This window comes from Vidua macroura, chromosome 9, assembly GCF_024509145.1.
Source record: "Vidua macroura isolate BioBank_ID:100142 chromosome 9, ASM2450914v1, whole genome shotgun sequence".
Taxonomy (NCBI): domain Eukaryota; kingdom Metazoa; phylum Chordata; class Aves; order Passeriformes; family Viduidae; genus Vidua; species Vidua macroura.
Window position 1 is genome coordinate 10,518,469 of NC_071579.1, and position 25,701 is coordinate 10,544,169.

At 37.3% G+C, this 25,701-nt stretch overlaps 1 protein-coding gene across 1 annotated transcript in view; it reads left to right on the forward strand.

The window, feature by feature from the left end:
* NEK7 (NIMA related kinase 7) overlaps positions 1-25,701 on the forward strand; it is a 68,957-nt gene that overhangs the window by 33,673 nt on the left and 9,583 nt on the right. The window contains 4 exon segments of the mRNA XM_053984948.1: positions 7,456-7,564; positions 9,764-9,871; positions 17,012-17,106; positions 21,519-21,632. Of these exon segments, the coding sequence (XP_053840923.1) occupies positions 7,456-7,564; positions 9,764-9,871; positions 17,012-17,106; positions 21,519-21,632 (426 nt within the window).

The window sequence follows — 25,701 nt, forward strand, 5'->3', positions numbered from 1 at the left end:
TTTACGTATATTTATGTCCAAATAATTGACATAATGATTTTGGGGAAAGTATTTTTAAAGTAGACTTTTGTGCATATTTGTGTAATTTGTTTCTTTTCATGATGCTAATTTATCTTGATCCATAATTGCAGATTTTTAAACACTGAATCTGGTTCTTCTGGCTTTTAGCAGTATCTTTGTCTCTTGTGCTTTTTTTTTTTTCTTTCCATGACTGCTAGATTTAATTTAAAGAACAAAAAACCCCAGTACCACCACCCCCACGCCAAACCTCCTCACACAAAGTATTTTTATTGAACATATGGTTATATTTTATAATATAGAGCAGTTTGGCACTTTGCTGAAGTTGCATCATTGATATATGTTAAAAGCTTCAAAATATTTTTTCTTCAGTGGTTTATTTTTTGCTTTCTGTATCACCTTTACCTTAGCTTTTTTCCTTACTCATTTTTGAAAAAAAGCTTCAAAAGATAGAGTGTAGCTTGAAGAAGCCTTTAATATAATAGATAGTGTAACACAGTGTGTGCTAATTACAGATCAAAGCTAAACTATTTTTATGTGCCTTTTCCTAAGGGAGGAACCTGGGGCTTTGAACCAGTCAGGCTAATTTTTGCCACTAACCTTTTTTAAGGCTGCTAAAAAACTTTCTTTTCTTTTTATTTTTTTTCCCTCCTGTAATTAAAAATAGTTCATCCTATTCAACTTTGTGTATCTGTGTTAGCTGTGCAGCAGGTAAAATGTGGGATGGGGTGTTCCGAGGGGAAGTGGCTGCTCTGTGGATGGAGCTGTGAAGTCTTAAAAGAAAATGTGAAGGCACAGAGCCCTGGCAGGGTGGTAGAGCTGCTTCTGGCAAGCTTTTCCTCCATCCATGTGTGTCACTGGGGTGTCTGACAGGTGCTCCACTGTCACTTTTGCTGTCAGCCACAAGCAACCACAGTGAGAACAGCAGCACCAGTTTACCTTGTGTGTGTTACATACAAGTGCTGGCAGAATGAGAGCTGGCTGGTCCCCCAGATTATAATCAGTGGGATAATTGGGCTGGGTAATTGCCAGGCAGCCTTGTTAGTTTTGCTGTGAGTCAGCCATTGTGTGTGTCTGCTGCTGGAATAGTACGAATAAGTGGGCAGGTTTTCTGCTAAAAAAGTTAGACAATCAACAGTATTTTGTCTTGTGGTCAGTTGCCTTCACAGACATCACACCTGAAGCTGTTGTGGAAGTTCTGGCTGTACACACAGGAAAATAATTGTGTCAGTCAAGCTATGAAAAGTTAACATGGCAGTAAACTTCATTTAACTGACACAGGCTGTTCCAATAGGCTTTGGAGATTTCATCTCCACCTTTGCCCACTGGGTCTAAAATTGGCTGTGAGCCTTTAAAAGAGCAGGGAGAGTTGGAAGATTGTATTGAATAATAGTTCTGGATACTTTTATTGTTTGAAATGACCTGCAAACAATACTTGGGGACTAATTTTCATTTTTCAGAGTTGCATTTGAAAAATTTGCACTGTCAGTGTTTGCACTAGGTGGAAAACTTGCTCAGGATAGAGATTTCAAATCTGTCTGCCTTGTTTGTAGAGAAAACAAAAAAAAAAGTTAAGATGATAGCTTCTGTATTTACTGTGTCATGCTTTTTATTAGGAAGCAGAGTTAATGATTCAAGCGTGAGTTTCACCTCTTTGTGCTGTACCAGTTTTCCCAAGGAGATTTTTTCTGGAGAGAGATGCATGTAAACAAATTCTGTTGAATTTAAACATGTGGCTGTGTGTTTTAAGAAGCCCCACTCAGCAGTAACAGCAGAGACAAGGAAAATGATGCAGTTTTGGAAATTTTATATTAGTGGATCTGCAAGATACTGGATTTCAGTAGGTGATCTCTATTTCTGAGCACTCTATGTCCTTGCTCTTTTGCATCAGCAAAAACGTTAGATGGAACAGAGGGACTGTAGGTGGGCTGCTCAATAAGGAAAATTGAAATGAATCCTTGCAAAGAAAGTTGGCTAAAAATATATTTATGTAAAGTGACTTTGTGCAGAGCTTTATAAGGAATATGAGCTTAACCAGGAGTCTTAATAAGTTTGATTATTAGCATGAAAGAATATATAGTAAAATGGAAAACATGAAAAATTTTCCTTGCATGTTTTATAAGGCTTATAATTTCTTGTAAATGACTATCCTGTTTTTGGTTTTGTCTGAAATATGATTCTATTTGAGAAGATGCTTCTGTCTCAGTTCTGTAGTGACCCTGCAGCATTCTTCGGGGTTTTTTTCCTTTCCTTTCTTTTTTTTAAGGGAAGACCACAGTTTAACTCTGACTTGTCCTACTGATGCTAGTAGGTACTTCTAATAGTACCATTATTTTGTGTGTTAATTTTTGTACTTTATCTTAGTCTTTTGTTGTTCTTGATGAAATAAAGTTTGTTGTATGCTAAGATATCTAACAGAGGAAGATTTAATTTTTTAAAACTCTTTTTTTTGTGAATTCTGAAAGGGTAAAAAAATGTATGGCATCTTCAGTAAGGGGAGATATAAGCAACTGTTAATAAAAGTTGGAAAACAAACCAGGTAAATATTTTTATTTTCATCACTTTTTTGGCTGAATACTTGCTGCTTTTGGTATGTTCAGTTGATAGATGAAGAATAGTTTGGGTGGGTTTTTTTTTGGTATTTGTTCTCTTTTTACAAGTAAGAGACAGCTGCTGCTCTTGAAATGTAGGCAAATTTGATGACACTGTATATCAAACTGAATGAATGAATCAGGATGTGGTTGGAAGTTCTATTTTTGTTCTGCATAGAAAGCAAAGAAAAACGGCAGAAAATTTGCCATGGTCTAAACAGATGGACAGCTGAATTAATCAAAGAGCAGGACCAGACAAAACTCCTGGGATGCTGTGTTGCTACTAGAATTATATAGCTTTTAAGTTAGAAAACAAGACTTAGGTACAGATTTCCTTTCTACAATCATGAGTCTCCAAAACATTGGGATGTTGCTGCCCATCTTCACTGGTCTATCTTGCTGACCCTGCATGCCCTTGCCTGTTGTGGCTTGTTTCAGTTGTATTCACAGAGTGAGAGCTCTTGCTTGTGCTTCCATAATTTCCTGTTGTGGCTGCCTGACCTCCTCGTTCCTCTTTGTTCTTCCTGCTCGTCCATATTAAAAAAGCTCCCAAAGAAACATGGTCAGAAGTGGTCAAGAGCTTTACTGTGTTATTCAGAACTTCTGTGTAATCATTTTTGCATCTCTTTCCTCTTGATGCAGTTCAGATTTCTTCCCACTAGTATCTGGTCATTGAATCACTGCGTTATAAGTCTATACAGTAAAATATAAAAACTTCCCATGCCTTATATTTTTGAAAGTTGTAAATGAAGTCATGAGAACAAAAAGATGTGATCAAGATTCTTACTGAATCATGGAAAAAAAAAAGAAGGAATCTGTTAAAAGTAATGAAATCACCATTCTCATTTTACTTTTCTTCCAAATACTGTCTTTCAAAAAACAACTCTAGGCTATAGCATGTGCAGGGAAAAATTCAGATATATGTTGTTGTGGGCTTGTTTGACAGTTCCACAGTTCTTTTCTTTTTTTAAATAATGAGTCTGCAAAATTGTTTGGATGATCAATATATCAACTCTCTGCAAGAGAAGTTCATAATCATCTTGCTTTCTTTACTCCAGTTAGCTTCTTAAACACTCATTGTGTTGTCTTTTTTCTTATTTATTCCTATTTTTTCTCTATTCAGTGAGACCTAAACCAGACTAAATCACATCTTAAAATCCTTTGATACACCAACATCAGAACTGAATGCTAAATTTTGTCCAGGTGTGGTTATTGAGATGTAGGCAGTCATATCTGATTTTCTAGTTGTGTGGAAATCACCTGTGTTCACTCTTATCTGCAGGAAATCCTTAGTTTTCTTAAAAAATCCAAGCATAGTCCTGTGCCTTTGCTGTAAGTGTTGTCTGAATTGTGCCTTTTAAGCCTAGGTAGGACCAACTGCTAACTGCTGTCACTTTTACTTCTGGAGTTCAGCCTTTAAAGCATCTTCTTTAGAAACTCAGCATAATAGAACTTCCTGCCTTGACTTCAGACTTTTTTCTCTATCTATCCTTTATGTTTTGTTTACACTGAATGGCATTTGCTGTTAAGGTGCAGGGCAGCTCTGTTTAATTTCATTATTGTGGAAACATTTGGAGAATATTTAATTATTCTTTTAGCAATCCATTAGAGAACCAGGAGAGTTTTGTTTTCCCATGATGAAACTGCTCAGTCTTTCTGTAAAAGGGGTGAAAATGTGAACTGGTGATACAACCTGCCTGCCTTAAAGCTCTTTAAGGCGTTTGACTAGCAGATTTATGACCACCAAAATGTCCAGTTGTATTAAATGACTGAATTGCTGTTTTATCCACAATGTACTGACAGTGTGGTGACTCTTCAAAGTAGTTTCTTATGATTCCATTCTCAGATGGAGATGGAAATTTCATGGGATATGGCTTTTGAAACAAATAATTCTTGCTGGGAGCCAGCCTGCTGCCAAAGTGTGCCTGGTGTTCTGTTTACCTGACAAAGCACTGGCTTGCAGCACTGCCCAAATTTTTAATGCACACATACAAGCAGCTCCCTTTTTGCCCAGTTTCAACTAGTTTGAGATTGATCTTTCACCTCAGACAGGATCATGTTTATTTAATGTCACACCCTAGAAGGTCAGTGGGCTGAGGGACATCAGGTCTGTCCTTTGAGCCTCAGACAGGTGGAAGAAGGAGAATAATGAAGTCTTGAAGATGAGAGCACTTCAGAGAGAGCTGTGTGTCAGGCTGTATTCCTCTGAGGGCAAATTTGGGCAGGTAATGCCAACCTGTGTACAGTGGGAGAGAGCTGCATGATAACTGGGTGGCGTGGACCTCAGAGTGCTTCAGGCACTAAGCAGTGGTTTAGTTTCAGCATTGACTGTGGTGCTACTTTGCTGTGCTACAACAGAGGTTAAAATTATTGTTGCAGCATCATATCTTCTGCATTTTGGTTTCCATGTAGGGAGGGAGCAAACACCAGAATCGTTAGAACTGCATTTTGCATTGTGGACTATTTTAAAATGAAGGAGAAAGGAAAGGATCCTGCTTTGAATGCAGTTCATGTGTGCTATATGAATTGAATTATGCTGTTTGGCATAAAAATAGGTTTGCCTGTGTTTTCCATCAACTTACATTTCTTGTTAGAAGGTAAGGTTCTAAACAGAAATGGAATTTTCCTTTTGACTTTCCTCAGAACTAACTGTGTCTGCTGGACTGTTTCCTTTTGAAACAAGTGTGCAACTTGTTTCAATAGCTAGTTTTGCAAAATTCATCTTTTTGGTGATGGCTTTTCATCACTACTTTACCTGTTGGTAGATGACAGCCTAACAAAAAACTGAGAACATGTATTTTGAGGGGAAAAGATAGAATAATTAATTACTGAACAAAATGTTAATTGAGTTTATTTTAAAGATAAGTATATTATTTTTAAGCCCATACAAATGAAAATGCTGTCTGTTTCTTTGTTTAGTTTTAAACATCGTTAGCAAATCTAGCAGCTCTCTTTTCCATCCTCTTTATATGGATAAATTCTCTGGGGTTAAGTAATATCATTGATGCTTTCAGGAGGAGGTTATTATTGTCCTGCAAAATTACTAATGCCTTCAGCAGAATGAGACCACTTTAAGTTGCATCCTTGCACTGTAAGAACTGAAGCCAATTTTGTAGTGTACATCAGCTGCAGTGCTAGAGATGGCTAGTGAATAAAGTGTTAAAAGAAAACTTGTGCATAAATACCTTGAAAGTACACTGCGGTACCTTAGGTAAATTGGAACGGGAATGTGTAATCGACAATCTTCCCGTTTCAGGCATTTTGTGAATGGCGTTTCATCACCGCTTCTACTTGCATATGAGTTAAAAAAATAATAATTCAGAATGTTTAAATAAAGTACCTAGTTATAATTATCATAATTTCAGAATGCATTTTAAATCAAGGAACTGTGCTTTCATGTACGCATACTTAGATGTATTGTGTATTTGTTTTTAAATGAAAAGGAACCTGGTCTCCATCTTCCTGTTGACATCAAACAATCCTCTGATATGCAAATTCAGCTATGGGGAGAACAGATACACAGGGTTTGTTTGGATTCAGTCCAAGACTGAAAGAAAATTATATTTAAAGATGTAATTTATATGCTTTGCCTCATTTAAATGAAAATGCATTTTGTAATAATCCATATAACGGAAAACATTTGGTGGAATGCTAAGATCCTTTGTACGACTGATGCATTTTGCTATAGGTAGTTTAAAAGCATCTCTCTCATACTCCTGTGCGTCTGTAATGTGCAGACGCAGCTGTCAACTTCTCGGTGGCATGTTTTAACAGAGTATGAAAATATATTTTTTTATATATTTTTTTTGCAAATTAATAAATGTTTGTGAACTTTCTTAAGACGTGCATGAGTGTGAAGTCTGTCTGTACCCACAATTAAAATACATCAAGTATTTTGCTTTCTGTCTAAAATTTTGCTAGTCTTAATGTTGTTTATGTATTTTCTCCTTGTGTGGAACTTCAAAACCTGACACAATACAATTTCTTTGGAAACATAGGCTAAACAAGCAATGATTTTTCTGTCTTTTTCCCTTTAGCTGCAGAATTTATAATGATGCAACTTTTACATTTTAACATTGGCTGAACTCCCGTTTTTCAGTAGGTGTCTTTGGAGGACTGTTATTCAATTCCTGAATACCACATTTGAAGCTGATGTGTATAGCAGAGTGTCATTGTTTTGTGTAAGCTTTAACAGGCCAGTGAACTGTTACCAGTGATCAGGAATGGGTTTTTAGACAGGATAGAAAATATTTGAAAAGGAGTTACATCACTGTGAAATTTTCAGAAATCAGTTCCTTTAATTCCCTTTCATGTACTGCAGAAGTTTTTAAAACTAATGTGACCAAATCTTCATATGTTATCTTTGTGACTGTGTAATACTGCTGTTCTTTTTTTTTCTTTGTTTTAGAAAATGAGGGTATGGAAATCAATTTTGGTATAAGGAAGTGTATTTAATTTGGGATGTTCTGTGGCACATAACTTTATATCTGGCCTTTATTTGTTCTGTGGCTACTTTATACTAGATTACTCTGACCACATTAATCCAACACTGAAGAGTGCTAAATACTGTATAAATCCTTTTTTTGGGGTAGGAGTTTTATTTTATTAATGTTACTTGTGGCTCTGTGTGTAGACTGACTTATACATGACTCAAATGCAGTGATGATACATATATTAATATTTAAGGGGAAAGTTTTCTGTGTCAAGAAATTTTGTTAAACCTTTCTCATTAGGTTGTGAGCCTCTTGTATTTTTCTATTTTTTAATTAAGGATTTTCTGTCTTTTTTTCAGTAATTTGACGCAAATTTTAACTTTTAATATTCACTAACCATGTTTTTTTTAAAGCATTTTAAGAAACAGAAGAGGTTGATTCCTGAAAGAACAGTTTGGAAGTACTTTGTTCAGCTTTGCAGTGCCTTGGAACATATGCATTCTCGTCGTGTTATGCATAGAGGTAATACAGGATCAAAGATGACTTGTCCTTACTGTACCTTTGACTATGTGAGATTTAAGCTGGATGGAATCAATTTTGACAGCTGTATGTTCCTGTAAGATTTTATAAGTAATAGAAAACTGAGAGAAGTTTGTGGTTTTACATTTGTTGTGGTAGGCATTTGTTTGATAGCAAGTTTTTCAAAATAAGCAATAGTTCTGTGAGTGATGGATACCCTGCCATAGCTACTTCATTTTTCTGGCTCTTAACTTCTGTCCTGTATTTATTCTTCTATATTTGCCTGTTTTCTTGTCCAGGTGTTGCTACCTGCCTTGCACAGATCTGTCAGCCCATTCTTTACAACTCTTGTACCTGGTTGTCTTAGAATATCTGCTCCTGCCCTGCTTGCAGGCCCTTCTCCTAGTCCCTTCTCTATTGGATTATGTGCAGGTGTGAGCATTTCCTCCAGTTGTCTGCTCCTTTCCACTATTTCCAATCTCTGTCCCAACAGCCCTGGTTGTTGCCAGCTATCCCTGTCAGGTTCTAAGTTTCCTTGGCCCATTTTAAACCTTGCTGCTGCTGTCTCCTCTGGATGTGGTCTTCATTTCACCTCATAACTCTTGAGTCAAAGAAAACAGATCATAGTATAGCTTCTTCTTCGATCTGCTATTCTTTTTTCCCTTTCTGAAATCCCTCTGGTTATGGGATTGTGAGTTGTGTGTGGGCTGTCACCTTTAGGGTTCAGGTGACATTGCCTGTCTTAGGTTGGTGGCTCCCTGTGCTAGAGTGCAGCTCAGTGCATGATAGGAACAGTCCCTTGATGTCTGCTGAGCTCTGTCATTTGCAGCTGGAAATTTTGCACCCTTAGCAGATGAGCTTAGAGACCCCTGCCCCTGCAAATGCCTTTCCCTTGTGATTCTCCCTTTTTTTCCATTTGTGCAGATGCCTGCAAGTGCAAGTGATACAAAGAGAAGGACATAAAGTACAGATTCTTTGCATAGGGTACAAGTATCTTCCTTTAATATTTTTATAATTAATTTAGTTAATTTCTGTATATTTTAGCTCAAAACAAAAGGATTTAAGTTCCTTAAATTGAAATACTAAGTTCAGAGCTTCTGGCAAAGCTATGGCAAATCTAATGATTCCATGGTTACACGCCAAAAGCAATGACAATTAAATCTATTTTTAAGTTGAGCTATATCCGTGTTGGATTATTACACAAAGGGTTATCCAAACTCCTGAAAACTGGGTCAGATAGCAGGAGAACGTAATTGCTTCTGTCTTCCTCTAAAGCTTGTAAGGTTTTGTAACTTCTTTACTGGAAACCTGAAAATGCTGGTGTTTGAAGGGTTATTAACCATTCCTTTTACTGTGCCTGTGTCTTATGCAAACTGTAATCCCCTCTTATCAAAGTGAACTGATTTCTGTAATTTTAAGGCTAGGGTGGATTGCTCTTCAGCAGAGTAAGAGCTAAACTCCCTTGCCAGACAAATAACAGGTCAGTTTATTTAGAAGATTAACAAGGTAGGTATCTTGTTAGAAATCATAGAATTAGAGTCTCTGCTGTTGTCTCTAAGGAATTGGATTAAAACTTAAACTGGATATTACTTGTGAAAAATAACTGTCTGGGGTATACATCATTATTTTTCTTTGTTTCTACTTGATTAGCCCAATTCTGTTGATGAGTTCAAATAACCATTCTCCTGAGTAAATTTGCTTCTTTTTTTTAATGCCTGCTCTTATAGAGAATCAGTTATCTATTTCAAATAAATGACGTTATGCCACTGTGGGTAATTTGATCAGCAAAAGTGATGAAAAATGCTGTACAGTTCTTGAAAACATTTTTAGGCTCTTACTGAAGCCGTAACAAAAGAGGTTCTCTAGTTCTAATGTAAATCCTTCTATGTAACTTATATAAAGTAGTAATGAACTCCCCTGTATGTGCTTCTGGACTTTGGGGGTGTGTTTTTTTTGTTTGCCTACTTGTTTTTAAAAAAAATACTTTCCATGGCTCTTGGTTTTCTTTGCTTGAGTGATGGTTCTACTATTAAAATAATGGATTTGAAATTCTGCATTCTGGGCCCATTCTTTCTGAGTAGCACTGTCAAATTTTACCAATATTACCTGTAAATAAAGTCCTCTTTGGGTCTCTTACTAATAGAAGAGTAGCTTTTCTTGCAACTTCACTGTGATTTTTAAATTTTCAAATTTTTCTTTCAGATATAAAGCCAGCAAATGTGTTCATTACAGCTACAGGAGTAGTAAAGTTGGGAGATCTTGGACTTGGTCGATTCTTCAGCTCCAAAACTACAGCTGCACATTCTTTAGGTAAGCTTTCTCTGAGCTACAGGTGTTGGACAGATAGAGTAATTTACATGGTGGAAATACTGTGCCCCACTCAGGAGGAGGAAGAAAAGGGTTAGGACCAGCTAAAGCTGTTACTAAGTAATATAAAAATGTAGTCCTAAAAGTGTTCTTAACAAAAAAATGGTCAGCACCATGGACAAATACAGAAACACTGTAACACTGAGGCATTCCTTTCAGCATACTTTTGCTATTTTCCCTCCTTTGTCTGCAGAATTTAGTGTGCATTTCTACCTCTGAACAAGTCTTTAAGACAATAGTGCTACCTAGAAATTCTAGGAAAAATAAGGTGATAATATGGATGTATTTTTTAAAAATTGACTTGAACTTTATTCAGTGTTGGGAGGAATCTCATAATTCTGTGTGCCTGCATGAGTAGCATTAATGATCTTTTGGTTACATGGTTTCAAAGGGCTCTCAGAGGAGCTTCCATTTTTTAAGGTGATATTTCTCAATGTAAGCTTAAGTAGCTGAGGGGAGATCAGAATTAACAAAACCAATTCCCGGATAACTTATAAAAACAAGAATAGAAAAAAGCTTTCTGAAATGCTCAGTTTATTCTTTGCTAGCACACAAAACTAGCAGTATATTATCTCTATCCAAACAAAATTTTCATATAATTTGCATCTTTTGAGTAGCATGTGAATACTAGGATGATTAGGAGGCCTTTAAAGAAGAAAAGTTAAATATTTGGCATCTATTTTAAGTTTAAAAGTAGGTAACAGATGAATGACAGACTCTTAAGAGGATCTCTGTAGAAGAGAAAAACCTTGTAAATAGAGTAACATCTGCTTTAAAGAGAAATGTAGGAAATAGTGTTCATAATACTGTTAAGTTGGATTTTTTTAGGTAAGAAAACATTCTTTTCCCTCATTGAAGTGTCTGTATTTGGTGGTTGCAGAACTCAAGCCTGTGCATTTGATTGCATGTTTGTAGCACATTTGAGGGGTGAGTGACACACGAGGCCAAAAAGATAATATTTTGGACAGGAAATTTTTGACACTCCTTACTTCCCTGTCCTTCCTTGTCCAACAGCCTTTGGTCACTCCTTTGTGCCTTCCAGTGTTTACCGTGTTTGGTGCAGACTGTAAAGTCAAACCCTTGAGTAACTGCTGAGGTGTTAGGAGGAACCCCAGCCACAGAGGGCAGTCCTGCATTAGCCAGAGGCTGAGGAGGAGTGGAGAGCCCAGGCTGGAAAAGTGCTCGGGTTGCACGCAGAGGGTCGGTCACATGTGACATGGAAGATCTGCTGCTGTCACAGGGCAGTGTGGCACCCAAAGTGCTGCTGTTCCTGCTGCCCTTGCAAGCCAGTGGCCATCTGGCAGCACTGTGGAGAGGCTGGGTTGGGTTCTTGCAGGTGGGCTCTGCTCCTGCCTGCAGATGGAAGGAGGGTGTGAAGAGGGAGCTGTAAATCCTGATCTGAGCAGTAGGAGCTCAGGAATGAGGCAGAGGTCAGCAGGGAGGGTGGGAGAGTAGACTTGCATTCTGAGGCACAAGTCAGGAAGTTAAAGAGGAGCAGGCTGTCTCAACCCTGGATTATTTTGGCTCCTGGCAGCAGAGTGGTTGTGAGGGATGAGCTGGAAATTTAAAAAAGCTGAAGATTGCGCCAGAGTTAAAAGCAGCATAAAACCCCTGAAGCCTTTAAAGCTCATCTTTTACAGATGCAAGAGTCATCCAGAGAGTGGGGAAGGAGGGGAGGTTGGCAGCTTTGTTTCTTCTGTTGGTGGCTTTGTCTTGGTAGAGGAGTTGTTATTTTTTATTTTTTTCCCCATCTCTTCTTTTCCCATTTCCCTCTTAATTATGGCCTAATGTCAGAATTCAGCCTAGAAAAAAGGTTTGTTTCAGCTGTTAACTTGGGCTACAGAGGACACAGTGACTTTCTGATTTGTTGTCACTGGCAGAGACCACTTCTTAAATTGATTCCTTCTGTAGTTTCTGATGCTGGTTTTCTTGAAATTTCTTTCAAAGTCGTATCTTTTTATGATTCCATAAACCTTTGGTGCATGTAACCTAGTAAATTGCAAACATATGTGTAGCAATTTATACTTGTTTACAGGCTTTATAAAAATTTCAGTAGCAAACTAGATTCAGGCTTTCAGAGATAAAGAAATGTACTAAAATTTTAATTAGCTACAGCTTCTAACTGCTAATTATGAATAATACTGGTTTAATTAGAATCTTTACTGATGGTCTGTTTGAAACAAATGAAAAAACTGCACTGGACAGGGTTTTTCATGTTCTTAACTCTTTCTATACAGCTTTATCAAAATTTTACTATTGTCATGCCTATACCTTTTTGGAAATGGAAAACCTTCCTTACAAAAGGGCAGAGGAAATGGAGGCATTTGGTATTGCTGATTTGATAAACTTGACAAAATGTCTTGTTTTCAGAACACTTTATATTAGAAAGGGACTGCTGCTGCTTTCTCTACAACTCTGTTAGGGTTTTCTTGCTACTGTTTTAATGGCTGCATGCCAGGCCTTATGCTCTTTGGTGAAATGGCAATTCTAAGGCCAGCTCATGGATATATGTGGTTTTTTCTTTGTTAGCCATTCAGTGGATGTAAAGATAAGTCTTTTCATATTTCAGTTACAAAAAGAATCACTTGATCTCTCTGCTGTGGCTGTGCTGTAAGGCTGCACAGTGTGCTGTCCAGGCAGGCACTGCCACCAGCATGGGGATCCCTTCTTGCAGGGCCAAGGAGCAGATCTGCAATCTTCTTCAAATGCTCAAATGCAGAGAAATCATCTGCATGGAATTCTGGTCTTCTGTGTTTTGACAACTTCTGTCATTTCTGTGATACTGCTGTCCCCAGCATAGATCATGTTATGTGAGGGGGTTGAATATAAACTATAAACAGGTTGTGGAGAATAAAATACCTTGTGAAAATGTGTGCTGATACTCTCCTCTCCTCTCACATGTGGGTCTCTAATGCAGTAGAGGGTGTGCTGAGGTGGTGGTTTGCAGCACCATTCTGTGAATAGAATAAACTCCACTTAGACACCCAACCATACTCAGAACCTGCACCCTCAGTGTACAGTAATGCTGGCAGGGAAATCTGCAGCTGAGTCATTGCAGTCATCAAGGAAGCTGTGTTAAAATAGCTCTTGTATTTTATGTACAGAAACATGAGATCTCTTACAGTAGTTTGAAAGCTGAAGAGAAACTATTGTGTTGTTATAAAATAACTCAAGATATTTATAGATTGACTTATGTAGAAGGACTGTTTGCACATTGTGGGCCAGGTTGCAGAGTTACTTTGGATAAGTGCAGTAGATTGGGTCCTGTCCTTGAAGACTAACCCTTGACTTAGACATCTCCTATAGTTACATTACATAAGTACAAAACCCTGAACATTATAGAATCAGTAGGGTTGGAAAGGACCTCCAAGCTGCTTGTTTGTGATGTGGTTTGTCTGTCTTCAGCATCCACATTCATCTTGTTAAGCATGTTGTATTGAACTCTATATTACAAAATTGCTGTGATCTTATGGACACTGAGTCATTCATAAACTATGTCTTTGGCTTACTGAAATTTGGCCTCTTTAGCCCCCTTCCTGAATTCTGCTAGTTGTGTTTGCCAATGCATGAAATGTCAGTAATGATTATGTGGCCATTTTTAAAACTATGGTCGGTTAAACCTGTCCTGAATGAACCACTGCATTGTTTTGTATAAGTAGATTTAACATTTACCAGGCTGATTTTTCTTCCAGCCTAAAAATGCTTGATAGCTTTTACAGCTAGTAAGTATTTTAGAACTAGTAACTATATTAGAGCAACTTACTGTATTTCATTCCACTCCTTGATGCACTTGTTTAATTTTACTCAGATGCATTGTGAGTTATATGTTTATCCAGGTAGTAATATGGACTGTTGATATCATAACTCTCTTTTCTGTAATAGAGTCTTTGCCTCCCATCCTTCAAATCAGCTCCCTGCTCTGTATTAACCACCATTTCCATTATGTCTATTCCCTCTGCCAGTAACAGGAAGCTTGCATAATGAATCAACACTTTTCTGGATCTACAGCATCTTTAAAGGGAGGGAGCTCCAGAGCAGCAGCAGATTAAGGAGACACTGTATTTGACACAGAGCATTTTCAAGGAGTTTACTATTCAGACTTGCAGGTTATCACAGGTCTGCAAATGGAGCAAGCAGAATACTGAAGTTACTGATTTTGTTCTTAAAAATGTAGGCACCTCAATGATTTAGCTGATTTTTCTTGTATTATCTCACTTCTGTGTCTTCAGATGAGTAAAGGAAGTGAGGAAGTTGCATATCTCTGTACTACTGGGATGCTGTATTTCACTTAACAGTAAAAAAAGATCCAGGAAGGAAATATATAATACAATCACACTGGTAGTTGCTTACCAGCAGCACAGCTATGTCCTGAGTGTGCTCACTGTGTTCAAAGGATCATTGCAATGCTTTCAGTAGTTCTTGGATGTCAGAATAATGAATCTTTAGTGTCATGTTCTATTAAAAACAGTTTACAAGTAGTAACGATGTCTGAATCTTCAGGTTGTTAGTGTGATTCCATGAGTAACAGAACTAATTTTAATTCCTCTCACTAGTTAGCCATGGGGGGCTGCAGGTTGTATTGCAGTGGAGGTGTTACACTAGGCTAAATGCTGTAAAATGGTAACATTTATTCTTGCTTTTCACTATCATCAATCTTTCACGGTCATATCAGACCCCTAATGTATCAGCAGGCTTCCCAGAGCTACTGGTTAAAATTACCTTTGCTTTTGGTAGACTATGAACCTTCAAACCTCAGTGTTTTCAGCTGCCCCCTGTGGATTCTGTGAAGCCTCTTTCTGGCACATTACTCACTGCCAGCCACTTGTGTGATACCTCAGAGCAGCAGAGGCACTGCTGCTGCAGCCAGTGAACAAACATATTACTATTAAACTTATTTCTGTTGTTAGATGAATTCTACCAACAAAGCATCAGAATATATTAAACCAGTGCTTTAATTAATGGGTACAAAATATAGCTGAAATTTTTCAGAAGCGTCCAAGCTCTCAGGTTGTTGGGGTGTTAAAAAAAAAACTCAAGAGGGAAATAAAACAGTAAGATAATAAAAATATGAAACCTGTGTCATTCTAAATGCTTAGTTGCAGTTCTAATCTTAAGATATCTGTCATTAAGTGCCCATTAAAATACTGATGTTGATACATTAGAAAACAGAGTTGCTTCTAGATATTTTGGTAGTTATTTTGGCATTGTGGTCTACCCATCTGCTTGCCTATTGTTTCACAGGGAAAAGACTTCTCTGTTGTGGGTGGATGCAAACATCCTATGAGAATAAATATCTCCCACACTACTCTCTTGAGCTGCCTTTCCCCAGCCTTCCTCCCTTTAAGCTGTTACCATTGGCAGCCTCAGTTCAGAGGTGCACTGAGTGCTCAGGCCAGTGCTGAGGGACAGGGGCTGTGGCACTCTCAGCTTTCCCAGAGCTGGAAATCTCCCCCAGCATGATTAGGGAGCCAGATCCATTGGAGGATACCACATGGGCACCTCTGTCTTTGCCTGTTACATCTGTCTGTTACAGAAGCAGTTTAAATGGGTTTTCAGTGTTGCTGGCCAAGGAGCAGATCAACTGAAATTATGGGTTACCAGCAGCAGTGGCCTTACCAGTGGTTCTGGGTTTCCCTATCTGAGCTGGGCCCTTCAAGTAGGAATTTAATTCTTCCTCCTCCTTACTTCCTCATGACATAGTTTGACATGCAGCATTTCTTAATGGTAGGGCACGTTGTTAAAACAAACCCCTTAACTTTTGGAAATTATTAGAGTAAAATTATGTCTGATTACTTAAAGTTATTTAACCTGATTATTTGGATGTGGAAGTACTTTTATATTCACTATATCTCTGTTTCCAGTATTCATGCAGAGATCAATTCTGAATTAGCTTCATCTATTCAGAAGAGCAAAAGTGAAACCAAATCCTTGTGTTACAATAATGTGTGAGGTTCATACCACAAAGAATAAAAATGAAAAATTGCTGATTTTAATTGCTGATGGTGTCGCAAGATGTTTGGTTTCAAAATAAAATCAACTTGAATTGACAGAAATCAGCTGTTCTTCATCACTGGGATTCAGTGCTTAAAAAAATATTCAAACAAAATCAAAATAAAAATCTGTATAGATCTATGACTTTTTGGGGGAAACAGGGAGAAAGTTCAGAAATAATGCACTAAAATTGCCATTACCATTATTTTCCATAACTTCTTTTTCTTATTGCTCTGTTATACATGAAATCATCACTCAGCTACTTCTTTGTAATGATATTTTTTATACAGCTGAAACATCTCTCAGTATTTCTCTGTTCCAAGTAACTTGTGATGCAAATGGGTAGGGTTTGATTAAAATCAAGGGGAGAGAGATGTTCTGGAATATTCAACATAAATTTACTCTGCTTTTCAAGAGCAGACATTTCCAGAGCCCACAACTCTGAGGCAGAATTAAGCTGGGACAGGTGCAGGTTTGGGAGCTGAAAAGCCCTTGTGGAATTTAGTCCTACAGCTGATGGCTGAGTTGCCCTTAGGAACCTCAGCTTCTGCTGGGCTTGCTGCTTTTCCTGCCCTCATCTCTGAAGGGCCAGAATCTCAGGCTGTTTTAATTTCAGCTGTTCAAAGTACCTGTGTTTTTAGTTCCAAAACCAGCATTTCCAGATTTATATATTCTCAAAGGAAGAACAGAACTCGTGAAACAAAAAATTCAGCCTGTGGTAGAGAATTTCTAGTGTTGTTTCCAGCCACAGCAATAACAGTTTGGAAAAGTAGCAGGGATGTGTGTGTGTAGTACCTTCCCTTGTTTCTCCTTAGGAGAAACAAATTACTCATGAGGTTCCTTAAAAGCAAGATTTGGAAGTGTTCTACAACTGTGTAGCTTTGGTAATGAGCAGTGAAAATAAAGCTGCATTGGATGAAATAGATGCTAATTTGTGTAGTTTTGTCAAACTGAAGTGTCCTATGTATGAGTTGAAGTTTTAAGTGTAGCAAAATTAAAGATGAGAAATATTCTTTTACCAGGAAAACTGTAATTTAACTACGGCATAACAACAGAAATTTTCATTTAAAAATACTTGTGGTTTTTTTGCAGTTGGTACACCTTATTATATGTCTCCAGAGAGAATACATGAAAATGGTTACAACTTCAAGTCTGACATCTGGTCTCTAGGCTGTCTGCTGTATGAGGTAATACTGATAGATACAGGGAACTTAATAACACTCTTGTACTTCCCCCTTCCCCTGCCCCCCTCTCCTTACATAACCTAAGCATGTGAAATACTTTTATTTGTGTTTTACTTGAACTTGCCTTTAACTGGGCTTGCTACAAAGATTTTACAGCAATTTCTTGAAGATTGGGTGTGACTGAAGGATTAGTAAAAGAATAATAGTAAGCACATGTAAAATTGTTCTAGGTGTTTTCATGCTGGTTATATGGTTTTGTTAATAAATCATTGAGAAGTAGTAGGACTGATTTGAATATGTAAGTAATGCTTTCAAAAACTGCAGTATAGTTACTTCAATACAAATTTCTTATTTTTATAAAGACTTTAAGCCTAAGTAAAATGATGAAAAAAGTTTATTGTACTTACTGCTGCTAGCTTGGATGAATTCTCAATTTAACGACTTCTGTTGCACACACATGTAATTTTTTCTGTTCTCCTGTGATGGTTAAACTGCAGTTGTTTAGTTTCTCTATTGGTACAGTCGAGATTGGTAGGTGACACATAATTCTAAATACTACTATATTTTGAGAAAATAAAGGTACAGGGCACGTTGCAATGGAGGCAAATGAAGGTGTGAAGAACAGGTAGGCTTCTAAAACAAATACATCTTCCAAATTCTTTGTGTATCATTTCTTGATTAGAAGAAATAACACCTGTGTTGAATGATGCTGGGGAAAAACTGGTTCCATCAGCAATGGCAGTGAAGTCTCCCCAGTCATGTTCCAGGTAGAAACTAATCTACTCAAGTCATTTTTTGTTTACTGACAAGCCACCTGCCTCAGTGGGTCAGCAGAACTCATTTAACACATACTCAGCAGTATCAGCACCTCCTTGTTTATTTTAGGATTGTGTAGAAGACACTGGCAGCCTGTTGAGGTTGGATTTTACTGCCAGGTGAATCATCTCCAGTAATATTTGTTTACTTTCTATCACTGACATGTTGCTTTGAATATTAAAAGGATGAATAGCTATACTGAAAGTCTGCAGTTGTGTGTTTAGCTGTTGCTTTAAATATTGGGGATTATTCAAGGAAGGAAGTCCAGCTGCTAGCAAGTATTTAGAAGTTTGAATCCTGAACTAAAACTTAATCCTGTATTGGGATTCCTCAATACTGACCATGGCAGCTGCCTCAAATTTCAGTGCTCTGCTTTGCACACTTGTGCAAGCCCTAAGGTAGCATAAAGGTGGATGAGCATTCTTCAGTGTTATTATTTCTTTGCCCTTTGTTGGTTTACTTGAGGATTTTTTGAAATCTGGAAATAAACAAATAAAACCTTTGAATTACTGTTACATAAAAACCTCACAGTTTAAGGTTAATTTTTCTTTTATGTTATATGAAATTAAATTGCTGGATATAAATCAGTAGTAGTTTTCTAAAGAATTTTTTAAGCTTGCTGCCTTAATGCTGGTAGAGTATATTAAACATCTATGTGAATATTATATTTTTCTTTGATGTGGTAGATAATCCCAAAATACCTAAATAACTCAGTTCCATTGATTAGCATCAGCATCTTGAAATACAATTCTCCTTTGATTTATTTTAGAGGTTTTACCAGGATGCTATTTAAGCTGATGTGGGGTAGTGTTTGTTTTTCTTATTGAAAGAATAAAATAATTATTAGGACCCTTGTTGTTGATACATAGCTACAGTACTGGGCATTGTCTTCAACTATAGCTTTTAATTTCTTTTAGAATTGCATTTAGTTGATCTGCAACATACCAGATATTTGTGGTGGGTTTTCTTGTTTTGTTTCCGAAGTTTATCTTGAGCATTTATCTGTAATTTTGAAATTTCAGTTACAGCAAATTCAAAATACATGCTCAGCATTTTTCTCACGTAGTATTTTTTTCTTAATTATTGGAAGGTGATTACTTAAGGTTCTTCAAGACTTGTGTGGACTAATGAATGGTGTTTTTTAATCTGTGCACTTTTGTGTTGCTAGTCTTTCTGTGATTTGTCTATTGCCTGCATTTTAGCATGTTCTATTATGTTGATTTCATGGTGGTGTGTGTTCATATGTGCTCTGGATTGTCACCAGCTTAATTGGAAAAAAGCTGTGGCAAGTTTATCGCATCTCAGTAAATGCTTAATTGCCACTAAACTCTTCAGTTACGTTTTAATTTAGGTTTAAACTAACTTGTGTTTAAAAATTATTATTTCTTGTGTGTATAAAAATCTATTATTCAATCCTAACTGTGTGGTCAATAAGATTTTGCAGAAGTATGTTTTAAAGTGTGAATATTTTAGAGCCCCAGGTATTTCTGAAATCTCAAAAACACTACCAGTGGAGTTTTAATTGATATGCAACAAAGTAGACTTTACTAATTAAAATCAAGATGCTGTGCTTTTGCTACATGGACCTTTACATGGAAAAGTAGGTCTTACACATTTCCTTTTATTGTTCATCGTAGCAATTGCATCCTTACAGGGTTGTAGGTTGGTGGCTTACAGTTCAAAAAAAAAAAAAAAAAAAAGGGAAAAAAAAAAAAAAAAGAGAGCGAGCGAGCTGCCACCAGCCCTGAAGACAGACAGTGGGCTTTCGTCCCTCAGACACCCCCAGAATACTAATCAGCAAAGTCAGACCCTGGAGGTCAGGGAGCAAGTCAATCATTCTAGCGATCGTCTCAGTGTGGAGGATCAAATTAGCCTGAAAAATTCAGCTGCTGGGAGGAGAGGGCGAGCAGCTGTCAGGGGCAGCAGCGAGATGCACTAATGAACCAGATGAATAGTGCAAAAGCTTGAAAATAAAAACAGGACAGTTGACATTTTTCATCTGTCAAAGCAGGAGATGCATGAAAATATAGTATTCCTGTTTTAACTCCTTAGGGGACATTCAGAATTTTTTTAACACTCGGCAGCATTCAAACAAAAGTACTTTTTAATGAACACCTAGAGTATGAAAATGAGTATCTATGCATTTATTTAGAATTTCTGCATGCGTACAGACCCTGCAGTTGATTTTTCTTTTTTTCTTTTTTTTTTTTCTTCTTTTCTTTTTTGGTCTTCAGCTTGCATTTTTAACATTCTTTTTAAGGTAAGAGACAATGTCATGTAAATACAAAAATTAACATTATCTTAGTAATACAGACTGGGAGGAATGTAGGATGGAACTACGGCATAATACTTGTTTTGGGAGCATTAAAATTTATTTTTACTTGAAGGTAATAGGAAAAAGTATTGAACTATTTGGGAGCAAATTAATGAGATATAAAACAAGTGGAAGGGAATTTTGGTAATTCTTTTCATACATTTCCCCCAGTGATATTGATGCTTAGACATGAAAGAGTTAAACTTCTATCTGGAAGACCACAAGACAGATGAGAGCCATTTTCAGCTTGTCCTGTCCCTGCTGAAGCTCACTGAGTAGCACAGCATGGACTAGCGTGTTTCACACACACTCTGCCTGTCTGGGGAATGTACACATTGTCCTTCCAAAATCAAACTTATTAGCACATGTAGAAAAGGGTGACTGACTTTGGGGCAGCTCTGCACTCAGAGCAGCATTCGTGCTGCTACAGTTAAGATTTCTTAGGCTTTGAACAGAATGGAGAGATTTTAAATGAATTTTTATATTTCTAATCCAGCTAGCCATAGCGTTTGTTTCCATCTCAAATGTCAAGTCGTAACATTGTCTGGAAATAAAGTGTAGGTTTATTAATGCTAGTTTTAAGCTGATCAATTATATAAGTGCTCTGCAACTGATTTTCTTAGTTTTGCATTATAGTTGCAAATTATTGCCATAGATGCCAGTTCCGTGCTTCTGATGGAAGTTTGGGGATTTTTTTTTTTTAATAACATCCTGAATTACGAAGATTTTGGGTCTGAGATTTTGGAAGTATAGGTGATAGCTTTTTCTTGCCTTCAGAACCCCCAGTTATATTGAAGCCTGGTGTCATGGCTGTGGAAGGTTACAAAATCTGCTATGATTATCTAGTGTTATCTACACAACGCGTTGCTTTAGGTTAGATAATGTTTTCCTGTAACTTAGGTGTTTTCTTACAAAAGGTCTTCCAAGGAAAAGTAAAGGTTTGGATTTTTTTGGTGTCCTTTGTGGTGCGAGGACCCTCCACTCTCAATAATATCGTAAACTACTGAATTTCCCCTCATAGTCTATTAATAAAACCCTAACAGTGTGCAATTCAGATACTGCATTGTAAGGACTGTGGCAGCTATGGTTGTATGACATAGAATAAGTACATACAGTGGTTACAGGAATAGTTTTGGAACTTCTGTTATTATCACTGCAGGGCTCCCTCTAAGCAGAGCATTGAGAGTCATTAAGAATCACTTTTGATTTGTTACTATTACAGATTTTATGACAAAATAGCTTTACTTAAAAACGCAAAAGAAAACTGTACATTTTCTTTAAACAGATGGCTGCACTGCAGAGTCCCTTTTATGGTGATAAAATGAACTTGTACTCTCTATGCAAGAAGATAGAACAGTGTGACTACCCACCTCTCCCTTCAGATCACTATTCAGAGGAAGTAAGTAATTTTCCTTTTCATGGGCTGGATCCCCAGTTTATGTAAGCTGGCACGCTTCCAGGGAAGTAAATGAACTTGTGTGATTTTATGTTATTTGCAGATTATGCCTATAAGTGTTTGCTTGTTGAACTCGCTCAAATGTTGCTGTCAAAACAAGTCTCTCATGATTTATATTTGAGGCTAGTAATGATGGAAACGTCACACTATTAGATTCTTAATTTCATTGGGCTTCCTTGCAAGTATGACAAAATACTTTCCCAGAATGCACAATGATATGTTCCACGTGCCAGGATGGGATAGAGCCTTACATCTGTAGGGTGTTTTTCTAAAAACACAACTATACATGTTTATGTTGCACAGTAAATTAGTGCACTGGCCCTGTTCCTCTAGGGGCCTGCATTAAAATAGATATAATGTAACTCAGTAGTAAAAACAAATTGTTCAGGTCCCATTTGTCTGCATTATAAAACTGGGATGTGCTGTTCAGTACAATTGAACAGCAGTTCTTTTGCAAGGAGTGGTTCTTGACAAGACTAAGAGTAAATTTCAGAGAAAAACAGGCACACATAATATAATTGAATCTGAACAATATACTCCTGCAAATCTCAGCAGTGTTTGTTTTAAGCTGAGAGCTAACAGTACTTACTGTCATTAGTTCATTTAAGGGGGAGTACTTGCTTTTGTAAGCTCTAAAATGAAAAGAAACGAAACAAAATAAATATTTTTCTTAATGTAACAGAATGAAAAAATATAAATCCTTGCTTGTTAATGTACTTAGATGCCAGTTTTGAAATACTTTCCCACTTTGAAAAGAACAGGGCAAACTGATAGAAGCTGTAAACCAAAGAACAGTTATTAGTAACCAATTCTAACTGAATTCAGACTACATGAATTAAAGATTACTTTGAAAAACCAAATAAACACAAGCACTGAAATAGTTTTAATAAACATAAAGCATTATACAATTTCATTTATAGAGTAGGGGTTGTAATTCTGAACCTTAAATTTTCTTGCTTTCATAGACAGTGATTGGACTATTAATAAAAGATTACTGCTCAGTGTTTTGTTTTGTATTTATAGTGACAATTTTCCCCTTTTATGAAACCAAATGGACTTAAAAAGATAATTTGATGATGTTACAAAGGATGAAATAATGATCTACTGTGTAATTTATACACTCTAGCTCTTCGTGGGTTTGCCGATTAGTCATTTTACCTTGGCCATTTTTAATTATTATTTATTGTAGACTCTAAATATGGCAGTTCATGTAACCAACTTCAGAACTGGAGGCCTAGAAATACAGTAGGGTGTGAACAATAATGCAAAATGATAGCGAGAGTGTCAGGGGCCGTTCTTTGTTGTGTCATTCATGCTGTCTTCCTTTTTCCATGAAGCACATGAATATTTCACATATCTGCATCCTCATCCTCTATTCTTCTTGACTAATTTTCAGACTGTCTGAATTTGCATTTCACATGGTAGCTGATTAGGAGATGCCGAATGCAGCAGTGAAGCCTCAGCAGGCGGTTTCCATGGTGACCTTCAGCAGGATTTTAATGATGATACCACTAGTGGTTCGTTGAAGTTGGCCTGCCTGCAAGGCTACTTCGCTGCAGCTAAGTGTGAAGTGGGAGATGTGGATTCCTAGCCAAGGGGCAAATATCAAAGTCTGGCCCAGATAGAAGGTCTCAGAGTTTGGGTGGGGAGAGAGATTCCAGCTTTTCCTTACATCTGTATAGGTTTTTTGTTTTGCAAACACATGCAAAGCACAACATGTTACTTTCTATTTATTTCAAAGCAGACATATACTTCTGCACCTTGGATAAGGCAGTTATCTGCAAAATACATGCAAGTTATTCTTAATGAGAGAATCAGAGCTATTAGAGGTATTAAGATAGGCAAGAAAACAGTTTCTTAAAAGAAGCCATCAGTTATGGAAACTGTAATGGGAATATTTTTTATGTTCTGCTATGAAGACTTGTGTCTTCACTAAGGTACCTGGAAAACATACATTTATTACCTATTGCACTGAAATAAGCCATTTTTAGCTTGTACAAAAAACACTGTGCTGGCATGAACTGTAAAAAAGAGAAACAAACAAGTGTGATCTGTCATATTAGAATATTGTGCTAAATGTTTCACCTGTACTGGAAATATAGATGTCAAATGTGTAACCAGGTCGGAAGTAAAGATCAGGGATCACTGAATGGTAAAACCCACTTCATTTTTTACAAAAGAGAATTTTCTGAAATAAAAAACTTCACTGAGTGTTGATCTCTGCATCCCCTAATATAGGAGTGTAAATACTTTCATTATGAAATATAAGACAAGTGCTTTTTCAAGAAACTTTTTGAAAGTAAGTTTTAGTGAGTTTTAAGGTTTGACATTTTTTCTAAGTTTTGAAACCTGTGGAAGAGTAACGTGTTAGTAATTGTGTCACATCTGTGTCATCAGAGAGCAGTGTGACAGAAAGATGCACCTCTAGATGGACAGATGGATAATGTTTATAAAAACCATTGATTAGAAATCCTGATAGTCTGAGATGCATTTGCACAAACTATTGCTTCAGTGCTAGACACAAGCCAAGGTTTTCAAATCCTTGATAACTTTGGACATCTCAATTTTTTAATATCCCTTTAAAACATCTGGTATTCAGAGTCAGTACTCAGCATTTACTGAAAGCTGTTCTGCTTTTGGGAATTCAAAGCTGGTGCTCCCTCGCCACCTCCAATCAATACCCTTAAAATCTTGTCAGCTGATATTAGTATCACACTGCTTTCATGATGAAGTTTTAAAATCTTCCCTTTGATTGAGGTGCATTTCTTCTAAAGTCCATTGCCAACCTCCTACCCAGATGTGAAAGCAGAAGGAGCCAGCAGGTCCACAATGGTAGTGTTAGCTGCCAGCAGGTCTGGAGAAAAGCACTCAGAAAAGGCTTCAAGAAGGTATTATTCAGAGTAAGAATGGTGGTGTGTGTGGTTTTTGTAATCCAAACTTCCCTATATGAAAATGTCTCTATTTCAACTGGCTAACAATGCAAAGTACTTGCCTGTCATATTTCTGTCTTTCTGCACTCCTCCTGACTTGTGATAATTATTTATTTCATAGCTGAAAAACATGCTAAAGTGTGTCCCACTGCTCCAGTGTCAGGCTAAGCTCCAGGCTAAAGCCAGTCACTGTGCTAAGTGCACAGAGGAGGTTAAGAACAATAAGCAGACAAAGAAGTTTGCAGCTTGGGGAGGCAACGGGAGGTCCCTCTGGCTCAGTCTGCTCTGCCTCTTGGCCACTCTATGCCAGGTAGTAAAAAATTACTTCTATCTCTAATGATGGTCTGATGTTAGACTCCCAGTGCCTCTTGCCATGACATTGGTGAGCTTTTCTGATACACTGGAAGTTTTATTAGTACTAGAGGGACTGACAGATGGATTTCAGGTTTATTGAAATGGATATTCTTGTAGGAGTAAAGGATCAGTGCTATAACCAGTGCTATCCAATGTCCCAGTTTCAGTCCTGAAAGCTGTGCTCCCATGTAACTTTTCATCCTGTATAGCAGAAGTAATTCACCTTCTTCCAAGGGTTTGCTGTTCAGTTACAAGGCTCAAAAGAGCTCAAGGGTTTTGAAATTACTCAGGAATCTGCACTATTGTTGTGCAGTGTCCCAGGCATGGTCAACTCAGCATTCCTGCCTTACCAGTGAGATTCTGGACCTGCCGAGGGAAGGAGTGGCATAGAGATACTGCAGTAATTGCAGTGACTGCCATTTAGAGAGGTCTGTGACAAGGTTTCTCAAGTGCTCAACAGGTAAATTTCTTGAAGATCTATTGCTGCTGCTCTACAAACAGTATTGATAGCTAGAAAAAACAGGAGAAAGAACACTCCGCTTCCCTTCTGATGCTGGCTTTGTGGGTTTTAACCATTCAAGGTCCTTTATGAAGACTGTTCACTGTATGCAGTTCTGTTGAACAGATGGAAGTCTTCACAGAGAAGGAGAAACTTATACATTCAGGATTAGATGTATTTTGCAGATAAATTACACCTCTATTCTCTTAAAAAAATGTTTGCTTATTTG